Source organism: Macaca fascicularis, chromosome 5, assembly GCF_037993035.2.
Source record: "Macaca fascicularis isolate 582-1 chromosome 5, T2T-MFA8v1.1".
Lineage (NCBI taxonomy): Eukaryota > Metazoa > Chordata > Mammalia > Primates > Cercopithecidae > Macaca > Macaca fascicularis.
This window is the reverse complement of record NC_088379.1, coordinates 150,075,086-150,084,984: the sequence shown is the minus strand read 5'-3', so window position 1 is coordinate 150,084,984 and position 9,899 is coordinate 150,075,086. Positions and strand designations below refer to the sequence as shown.

At 45.3% G+C, this 9,899-nt stretch overlaps 1 protein-coding gene across 2 annotated transcripts in view; it reads left to right on the top strand.

The window, feature by feature from the left end:
* The first annotated feature begins 3,080 nt into the window (after positions 1-3,080).
* The window catches only part of OTUD4 (OTU deubiquitinase 4), a 46,879-nt gene continuing 40,060 nt past the window's right edge, over positions 3,081-9,899 (top strand). For both annotated transcript variants that reach the window (XM_065545545.1, XM_005556006.4), the window contains exons 1-2: positions 3,081-3,857; positions 9,227-9,310. In XM_065545545.1, coding sequence (XP_065401617.1) covers positions 3,699-3,857; positions 9,227-9,310 — 243 coding nt within the window. In that variant the 5' untranslated portion in view covers positions 3,081-3,698. The remainder of the gene's footprint in view (positions 3,858-9,226; positions 9,311-9,899) is intronic.

The window sequence follows — 9,899 nt, the reverse complement described above, 5'->3', positions numbered from 1 at the left end:
TATTACTTACTATTTTGACTCTTTGGTAAAATAACCCACCTTTTCATCTTTAGAATTCAGAGAACTGGTAAAACCACTGATATCAAACCAGTGATTATTTTCATGAATTGTCAAAATGCATTCATTCTCTATGTAGTAAAGACAAATAATGAAGAATTATATCTGTATTATTTATCTATTGCCATGTAACAAATTACGACAAAATTTAGGAGCTTAAAACAAACTCTCTCACCCAGTTTCTGAGGTCAAGAATTTCAGAGCTTATCTGGGTAGTTCTGGCCAGGGTTTCTCCTGAGGTTGTAGTCAAGATTTTGGCCAAGGCTGGAGTTGTCTGAAAGCCTGACTGGGCTGGAGGATTCGCTTCAAAGCTGACTCACATGACTGCTGGAGGAAGGAAGGTTTCAGTTTCTTACCAAGGGAACCTCTCTGTCAGTCTGACACATAAGCAGCCAGGTTCCACCAGCATGAGTGACCCATGAGACAGGGAGTATGAGAGGGCAGTCAAAATGCCAAAAGTGTCTCTTATAACCTAATCTCAGAAGTGACGTACTATTACTTTTGCTCTGTTCTATTGGTCACTCAGACCAATCCTGTTACAAGGTGGAGGTGATTATGAGTGTGAATACCAGGAAGTGGGAATCACAGGGTGGGGGTCCGGGGTGGGGCATCTTAGAGGCTGCCTACTACAACACCTAACCTTAGGTTGGAAGAAACAAAACTCCATAAAATCTATCGATCTATGAAGTTTAAAAACAATTTTAAAAATTCTGTCTAGTACAATTATTAGCCCTAAAGTTTGTCAGAGTAAACAAACTTAAGGCATTGACTTTGCACAAGGAAAAAAAGTTGGTTGACTCCTTTGCGTAAGTTTAATTTTATAATTTCATTAGGTCTCAAAAGCATTGAATCTTTCAGGTATTGTTTGATTAAAATGATGTCTGCTTAGAGTTCTTCACACAGGCAGAAATGGCTTCCTTAGAATAAACATTCTGTCAGCTCTGGTTTGGTTTATTGAAAAGGTTCAGAAGTTAATGTCAACAAGTAAAGATCCTTCTTTGAAAGTAAGTGAGTTTCTCTAAGTTTTGGTCCAGTTTAAAGATGTGGGATCCTCTAATGTTGCTTTAACACTGAGCTATATTTGAGAAGTTGGCATACAGAGGGTCTATCTTGGATTAGGTCTCAAAATACCTAAAGGATTTCCTTAAACAGGCCCAGGGTCAGAGATAACAGGTGCATCACTTCTAATTTTGGAACCAGACGCAGCCAGCTTAGAGTGAGGCTGTTCTACATTCATTCAGCAGGATTTTAGATACTACTTTGAGTTTCTCTTTGAGTTTCAAAGGCAAGCTTTTAAACTCAAAAACAAGGGTGATCCATGTTTTAAGTAGTGGCAATACTCAGAATTTGTTTTTGTTTTTTTTTTTTAAGCAGAATGAGAAGTATATGCAATGTAAATGTATTTTAAAAACAAAAGCAACAGGTTTGGACTTGAAACTATATTTTTCTTTTCCTTTTTTTTTTCTTTTTTTTTTTTTGAGACGGAGTTTTGCTCTTGTTGCCCAGGCTGGAGTGCAATGTTGCCATCTCAGCTCACCGCAACCTCTGCCTCCCAGGTTCAAGCGATTCTCCTGCCTCAGCCTACCGAGTAGCTGGGATTACAGGCATGCGCCACCACGCCCGGCTAATTTTGTATTTTTAGTAGCGACGGGGTTTCTCCATGTTGGTCAGGCTGGTCTCGAACTCTTGACCTCAAGTGATCGGCCCGCCTCCGCCTCTGAAGTGCTGGGATTACAGGCGTGAGCCACCACGCCCGGCTGAAACTATATTTTTCTAAACGTGATTTCAAAGTGTTTCTTTGCTACAACAAGTAAATTTGAGGCAGGGACATTTTTTTCATTTGGGTAACCATGACGTTTGTATTCTCTAAAAGAAGCATCATTTGAGATAGAATAAACATTAAGAAATCAATTACGCTCCTAGGAGAGTGAATATGAGACTGATTGCTTGCACTGAAAATACTGAAAAGTGTCTAAAGTAGTTTTTAAAAAACTTATGTCGTTGGACCCTCACCACCTGGCCTGCCTTGCCCCCATTCCAACGTATTTGACTACATGTCTAAACCTACAGTAAGGCTCCCTTTTCTTCTCCCTCTCCTCCACCATAGCCTAAAGACTGAATTAGTGTTATGATTAACCATGTATTTAAATAAGGACACCGCATGTTGTATTTTAGCAAAAAAAAATTCTGGTGCAACAGAAGCATGCTGGATAAATTCTGGGTTCTAAAGCATAATTTGACTTTGTCAATTCTCTGTCATTCATCATCGGAGGGTGGCAGGTTGAGCTGAAGCCTCGAGCACTGGTGGAAGCCATGGCCAGTCCAGTTAGCATGTTATCAAGCAATTACAAGACGAATTTTTTAAGAAGGAAAAAAAAAAAAAAAACAAAAAAACCCTAACGTCTTCCGACAGTGACATGCCTCTGAGATGGGGTGCTCAGCTACAGCGACAGGGTAAACAAAAATGTCTTTGGCAAAGCCTTCATCTTGCCGTAGTACGTGAGCTGTACTTCTAATTTCTAATAGGAATCAGCAGTCCACGGTTGATTTATGGGCAGAGTGTGTCGTCCCGCACCGTGCCAGTTCCCGGAGCCTCCGCCAATTAGCTCTATTTTCTGCTTAAGCCGTTAAAGCCACCTCCATGGAAACGCCAGGAGGGCAGGCCGGGGGGAAGGGAGCAGATAGGTGCGCCCTCTGGAAAGAAATACACAAAGGGCCGACACTGCGCCGCCGTGTCCCTGGCAACTCCACGCCAGCCCAGCGCGCGCGTTTCCCGCCGCGCAGCGGCAGGGTTGGCGGGCGGCGCGCGCTGCTCGCCCCACGTCGGCTGGCAGAGCCCCTCGGCCTGCTCGCGGACGCGGCGCCAGAGCAGCGCGAAGTCCGCTTGGGGCGGTGGCGGCGGCGCCCGCGCTGTAGGGACTTGTAGTCCGCGCGCCTCCCGGGTGCCTCCCCCGGGTAGGCCGGCCCGCGCGTCCCCGCCTGCCGCAAGCCGACTTCCTGCGGCTGCCAAGACTACACCTCCCGCCGTCCTCTCCGCTGTCGGGCCGAAAGCGAAAACAAATTCTGGGCTGCGAGGTGCTGTTCTCTCCCGGGCGCCCCCACCCGCTCCCCGCCCCTCCGGCGTCCTCCAGCGAGGTGGGGAAACGAAAGGCCGCGTCTTTCTTTTTTGGTTTCCTCGGCTCCCGGCGTGGGGAGTGCGCGGGGGACGCAGGCCTCGCTTCACCTGAGCCGGCCCAGCGTGCGCGCCAGGGGCGGGGGTTTTCTCGCTTCACACCGGTACGGACGAGGAAACTTGTGGGGGCGGCGACCCCCGGCCTGGGTCCTGAGTCAGCCAGCGAGGCCGTCGGGAAGTGACTGCTCACTCTCGGGGTTTTCCTTAATCCCGCTCCTCCCGTTTGTTGTGGGCGCGTGTTCGCTCTGAGGAGGCGGCCGCGTGCGGACAGCCATGCATTAGGCAGGGCTCCCCTATGCGCCCGGAGAGCGCGGAACGCTGCCTCGGGCCGCCGCCGCCTGCCGCCGCTCGCGGAGCCCGAGCCCCAGCCCGAGCCGCCGCCTGCCCCAGGCCGGGGCGTCGAGCTGCCGGCGGCCTGGCCATGTGGGGCTAGCCCTTGCCGCGCCTGGCCTGTAGCAGGACCAGCAACATGGAGGCGGCCGTCGGCGTCCCCGACGGCGGGGACCAGGGTGGCGCGGGGCCCCGCGAGGACGCGACGCCCATGGACGCCTATCTGCGGAAACTGGGCTTGTATCGGAAACTGGTCGCCAAGGACGGGTCGTGCCTGTTCCGGGCAGTGGCGGAGCAGGTAATTGCGGGGGGGGGGGGGTGGTGCGAGGGGAGGCGGGGACGGCCCGGCGGGTCTGGGTGGGGAGGCAGCTGCGGGCTGTCCGGGCCGCCCACGGCCGGGGCTGCGCGTGCCCTCGCTGTCGTCACAGCGCCCCATTGTAACGCCGGAGTGGGACGCTGCTTTGCGTCTGAAAGGTGCAAATTGAAACTTCAAAGCTCGCAAATTAACGGGGTGTCTCTCTCCTGATGAAGAGGTAATGGATTGAGGACAACTTGTGAGGCCTGCTCGGAGCTTGTACAGTTGATTTATTGCTGGGGACCTGGCGACATGATATTTTTCACTTCTGTTCCGCATTCACCTTCCATCCCTTCGTTTAAGAAGCACCACGCTCACCCCACTCCAGTAAAACAAGTGTTTACTAGAAGTGGTGGATCAAACTTTACTTGTGGAATATATTTTGGTTTGCTGCTGGACTTTGAAATGTGGGGTAGGCAAGCTTGCCCATGTCACTTGAATGAAATGGGCAAAATGCCGTTTGAGAAAACCAACCTTTTACAAATACAGAATATTTTGAAGGATTTGTCTTTGAGTAGGTTCCACCCTTTATTATGGTCTGCTGGGCTGTGTAGGTATACTAAACAGAACTGACTTTTTTTTAAAAAAAAAGCCTGTTTTGATGTTGGTAGTAGAAAGGGTACGTGTAACTGGAGCTTTTCAAAACCACTTTCTAACACAGTTGCTCAGGAAGATTTTTCTGATTTTTTTTTTTGAGCGAGCTTATTCCATGTTATGTAACACTGTGTTGTAGGTGTACTGTCACCAAAACCCATCCTGTATTGAAAAATAGCTGCCGAAGTAGCTGGATAAAAGTTTCTGCTCTGGTGTGTCTTTCAGACCTTTCACATGTGCTTTCGTTTGACCTAGGACCTGCTCCCCACACCCCATCGCACACCGCTCCCTACCCCCCTGTGGGGTTTTTATGATGTTTCTGTTTTCTTTTCCCTCACCTCTTTTGAATGCTAAATAACTTTTAAAATTTCTATTTGTGAGTAAATCTTTTACTTAACATCTGGAGGCCAGTCTGTTTTCTTGTTTTTAAACATTAAAAGGCAAGCCATTTATTTGCCATAGGGAGTAAAATCTTTCTTTAAAACAAATTGATTTAACGGACACAAACTGTTGCTTTATGTTGTGGACATTGTCATTGAAACATTCTTCCAGAAGCTCCCCAAACCAGGCTCTGTCCGTTAGACTTTTCTCTATTTCAATGTTGCTGTGAGGTATGTTAACACCCACCCACTCCCTCCAGTCCTTATTAGTAGTAGGTAAATAGTCTGCCCCATTTGTGAATTTTCTGAGTCTGTATCTGTCTTGCTTCCTTGAACTCCTCAGCACCTCCAGAAGCTAGGGAAGAGGTGGAAGTGAATTCAGCCCATATTTATTACGTACTGTTAGACCTAGCAAGAGTTTGGTAAGCGAGGAGGTAGAAGTAAATGGCGGTAAGGGAAGCTTGGAATTTACTTGGATTTGAGTTATCTGAGTCCTAGTTTATATTGAAGCAGAAAGGTGTGCCTGATTTCCGTAGTGCATACCATAGATACTTGGTGGCCTTGATTATACAGAAACCTCTCTGTTATTGTAGTGGGATCTCTGTTTTTAACTGGAAAGGGGGCAAGAGCTAGTTTACACTAAGAACTCTTTGTTACATCAGGTAACACATTTTATTGTATTTTGTAATGGGGCTTAGGTTAGGCATAAGGGACTACCCTTCCCAGTTATGTGACTCCGTTTTAGTCTGATGAGCTTAGCTCAAGACCTTGAACTTTGGGAGAAGTTCAGTAGACTACAGGTATAGCCATCATCGCCAAAGGCAAAGTGTGTGTGTGTGGGAAAGAGGAAGTAATACCAACGTCAGGCTTCCCTTTTAAAATAAGTACCAAGGATTTATATTTTTGCCAACAATTTCTCCTATAAAATCACAAATATTCATCATTTCTAAGAAGGAATCAGAGTAAATAATCTAAGTGGCAGTTTTTAAAGAGGGGAGGAGACTTGAGTTAGGATTTTGGTCTTTCTCTCCGAATTATCTGATTTAGATAGGCCATTTCCTTTTTACACTTGTGGATTTGGGCCTGCCGGAGGCCTGACCTGAATCAGCTCCACAGCCATGGAGCTAAAAATAGGACACTCTTAGAGGACTTGCTAAAACAGTGTCTCAGCCTTTCCCAGTATTTATCACTGTCTTGTCCCAAGTAAAAATGGGAAAGCCTTCTCGTTTGCTTTCATGTATATATTAATTTGCAGAGGTATTTGTCATACTACTTTAATTCTTCCGGAGTGTTCTCAACCTTGCACAGTAATTTACATTTTAAAAAGTTGTCATTTAACCTTGCTTTTCTTGCAGTGCTTGACTTTGTAAATTACCAGCACTCTCACACTTTATAGAAGTTGCTGAGAGTTTTGCTTCTGAGCAAGGGGTTCCGATAGATTGTATGTGCCATAATCTTTATTAAAAGAGGAGAAAAACCAATAGATATGCCTACCATTGTTTTTGATTGAAAATAAGCTTTACTAACTTACATTTGCCACCTGTTGCTAGGTAAATGGCTTTAAGACTACCTCCACTTTGCTAATGGCAGAGGAAAGCCCTATCAGATGACACTGTGGTTTATTTATACTAATAATACCTTGATTCATAATAGTGTCTAACATGGCTTCTGTGAAAGAAGTGTTGCTAAATGTCATTTGTTGAATTGGCAAAAAAAATTCTTTTTTTTTTTTTTTTGAGACAGTCTTGCTCTGTCGCCCAGGCTGGAGTGCAGTGGCACGATCTCGGCTCACTGCAAGCTCTGCCTCCCGGGTTCACGCCATTCTCCTGCCTCAGCCTCCTGAGTAGCTGGGACTACAGGCGCCTGCCACTGTGCCCGGCTAATTTTTTGTGTTTTTTTAGTAGAGATGGGGTTTCACCGTGTTAGCCAGGATGGTCTCGATCTCCTGACCTTGCGATCCACCCGCCTCGGCCTCCCAAAGTGCTGGAATTACAGGCGTGAGCCACCATGCCCGGCTGGCAAAAAAATTCTTATGGTGGTTATTTTTATATATAGATAGTTCTTTTGGTCACGGACTCTTAGAATGTATACGAATACAGTTTAATCGTGTCCGACAACAGCAGTGAAGGTAGAATCGGTTAAACTGAAAACCAGTTATTACAATGAAAACAAACTAATTGCTAACCTCAATAGGTATCTCAGTGTAATAGGACATACTAGGCGTCCAGGCAGTTGTGCCGGTTCTGTGGGTATAAATGAGCCTGGTTGTTACCAGGAGAGCTGTAGAATGCACAGCTGGAGCCTCCCTTTTCCCAAATTCTCTACTCACGCTAAACGTAAAGGGAGAACCACTTAATTGGATCTGTAACTTTTTTGTCTTTTTTTTCTTGAGACAGAGCCTCACTCTGTCACTCAGGCTGGAGTGCCGTGGCGCGATCTCGGCTCACTGCAACCTCTGCCTCCTGGTTTCAAGCGATTCTCCTGCCTCAGCCTCCCAAGTAGCTGGGACTACAGGCATGCACCACTGCGCCTGGCTAATTTTTTTATTTTTTATTTTTTTAGTAGAGGTGAGGTTTCACTATGTTGGCCAGGCTAGTCTCGAACTCCTGACCTCAGGTGATCCACCCTCCTTCACCTCCCAATGTGCTAGGATTACAGGCGTGAGCCACCGTGCCCGGCCAGGATCTGTAACTCTTAAAGCTACTTTCTATTAATATAAATTAAGAGATCTTGATGGTAGTTTGAAATGTGTTATTTTAAGTGTGTGTGTGTGTGTTTTTTTTTTTTTTTTTTTTTTTTTAAATATAACCCTTTAGGGTACAGGAGTATTTTTGAGATACCTAGTAATAGAAAAGAATTTTAATCTCCTTTAAGCATGTTAAAGAATTGGGAGCTAGGCCTGGGCGCGGTGACTCATGCCTTTAATCCCAGCACTTTGAGAGGCTGAGGCGGGTAGATCACCTGAGGTCAGGAGTTTGAGACCACCCTGGCCAACATGGTGAAACCCTGTTTCTACTAAAAATACAAAAATTAGCCGGACATGGCAGCACCTATAATCCAGCTACTCGGGAGGCTGAGGCAGAACAATCGCCTGAACCTGTGAGGCAGAGGTTGAGGTGAGCCGAGATTGCACCACTGTACTCCCGACTCCAGCCCGGGCGGACAGAGAAAGACTCTCTCTGGGGGGAAGAAAAAAATTCGGAGCTGGCTAGAAGGAAGCATTGGATAAGAAATAGTTGTTTCAGGCTGGGTGCGGTGGCTCATGCCTGTGATCCCAGCACATTGAGAGGTTGAGGTGGGCGGATCGCGAGATCAGGAGTTTGAGACCAGCCTGGCCAAGATGGTGAAACGCTGTCTCTACTAAAAATACAAAAATTAGCCAAGTTCCATGGTGGGTGCCTGTAATCCCAGCTACTCAGGAGGCTGAGGTAGGAGAATTGCTTGAACCCAGGAGGCGGAGGTTGCAGTGAGCCAAGATTGTTCCACTGCACTCTAGCCTGGGCAACAGAGCAGGACTCCGTCTCAAAAAAAAAAAAAAAAAATTATTTCAGTTCACAGCTTTAGAATATTGGTAAAAGACCACATGCCAGTAAGTTATCTTTTTGTTGAACTGGTTGTTTAATAGAAGAAAATGAAAACTACAGAGTGAGAGGATCTGGATCATACTTTGTAGGTTGGTACTTTACAATTTGGGCATAAAAACAAATCCCAAACCTCTTGGGATGACATCACACAACATTTTTGCACCCCTTGTGCTGCCTACTTGGATGTTCTTTCTTGTCTTGTAAGCTTGATCACCAGGGAAAGAATGAGTGCCTTAATTTTTCTGAAACTATAGTGGACTTAAATTTTTACATAGAGCCTGTAAGTGGATTCAGAATTAATGGGAAAAATAAATCGGCCTTTTACAGGCTGAAAGCTTCAAAATACATTCCTACTGAAGTTGACAGTTTGTCTTTTTCAATACGTGTAGGATGACGTTGAGCGTGGCATAGCATGGATTTTGTTAGCTCTTCTTTGTGAAGAGTAAAGTTATTGTGGAGGGATGGCCAAGGGAAGAGAGTGTCCTAAATTTGCAAAAATGTCCTAAAGGAGAAAGGCTAATAAATTCTTTTCAAAATTTGGCTTAAGAAGTAGTATTGTTTGTATATGTCATGTTTTTGCTGTGCTTGGTTAGAAGAAGAGGTAAGAATGAATAGATACCGAAATTTTAGAAAGGGAAATGGAGGAAGACTGATAATCTATTGGTTGTCAGATTATTTTGGGTGTAAAAGAAGACATTAGGTTGTAACTTTTAACTGAATGCTTAATAGTGTGTTTGTTGCCTTTTGTTTTTAGGTATTGCACTCTCAGTCTCGCCATGTTGAAGTCAGAATGGCCTGTATTCATTATCTTCGAGAGAACAGAGAGAAATTTGAAGCGGTAACTTGTAATTTCAAACATGTAATGGTGTCTTGACTTGGATTTACATTTTGGCTTTTAGAAGTTTCTAGTAGAAATTTCACAGGCTGGATCTTAATGCAGTTTATGAAAATAACACTTATAAAAAAACTTCTCTATTGAACTTTATCTAGTTATTCAGTTACGTTATTTTCCAGGCTATTACATGTTTTGCATTTATTTGGACGTTTAGAAAGCTACAATGATGGATAAGACGCTGAGCTCTGGGGGATGAAAAGATGACCTGGACAAGGCCTTTGCATACTAAGAGTGGGCTTTGTCTGACATGGTCAGGGAATTGGGGGTGTTGTGATTAATAGTGGTTTCTGTGATTGGCAACTCCCTATAAATTAAAAAAAAAAAAAAAAAAAAATTCAGGCCAGGCATGGTGGCTCACGCCTGTAATCCCAGTACTTTGGGAGGTGAGGAGTTCAAGACCCGCTTGGCCAACATGGCAAAACCCTGTGTCTACTAAAAATACAAAAGAAATTAGCTGGGTGTGGTGGCACATGCCGGTAGTCCCAGCTACTCTTGAGGCTGAGGCACAAGGATTGCTTGAACCCAGGAGGCA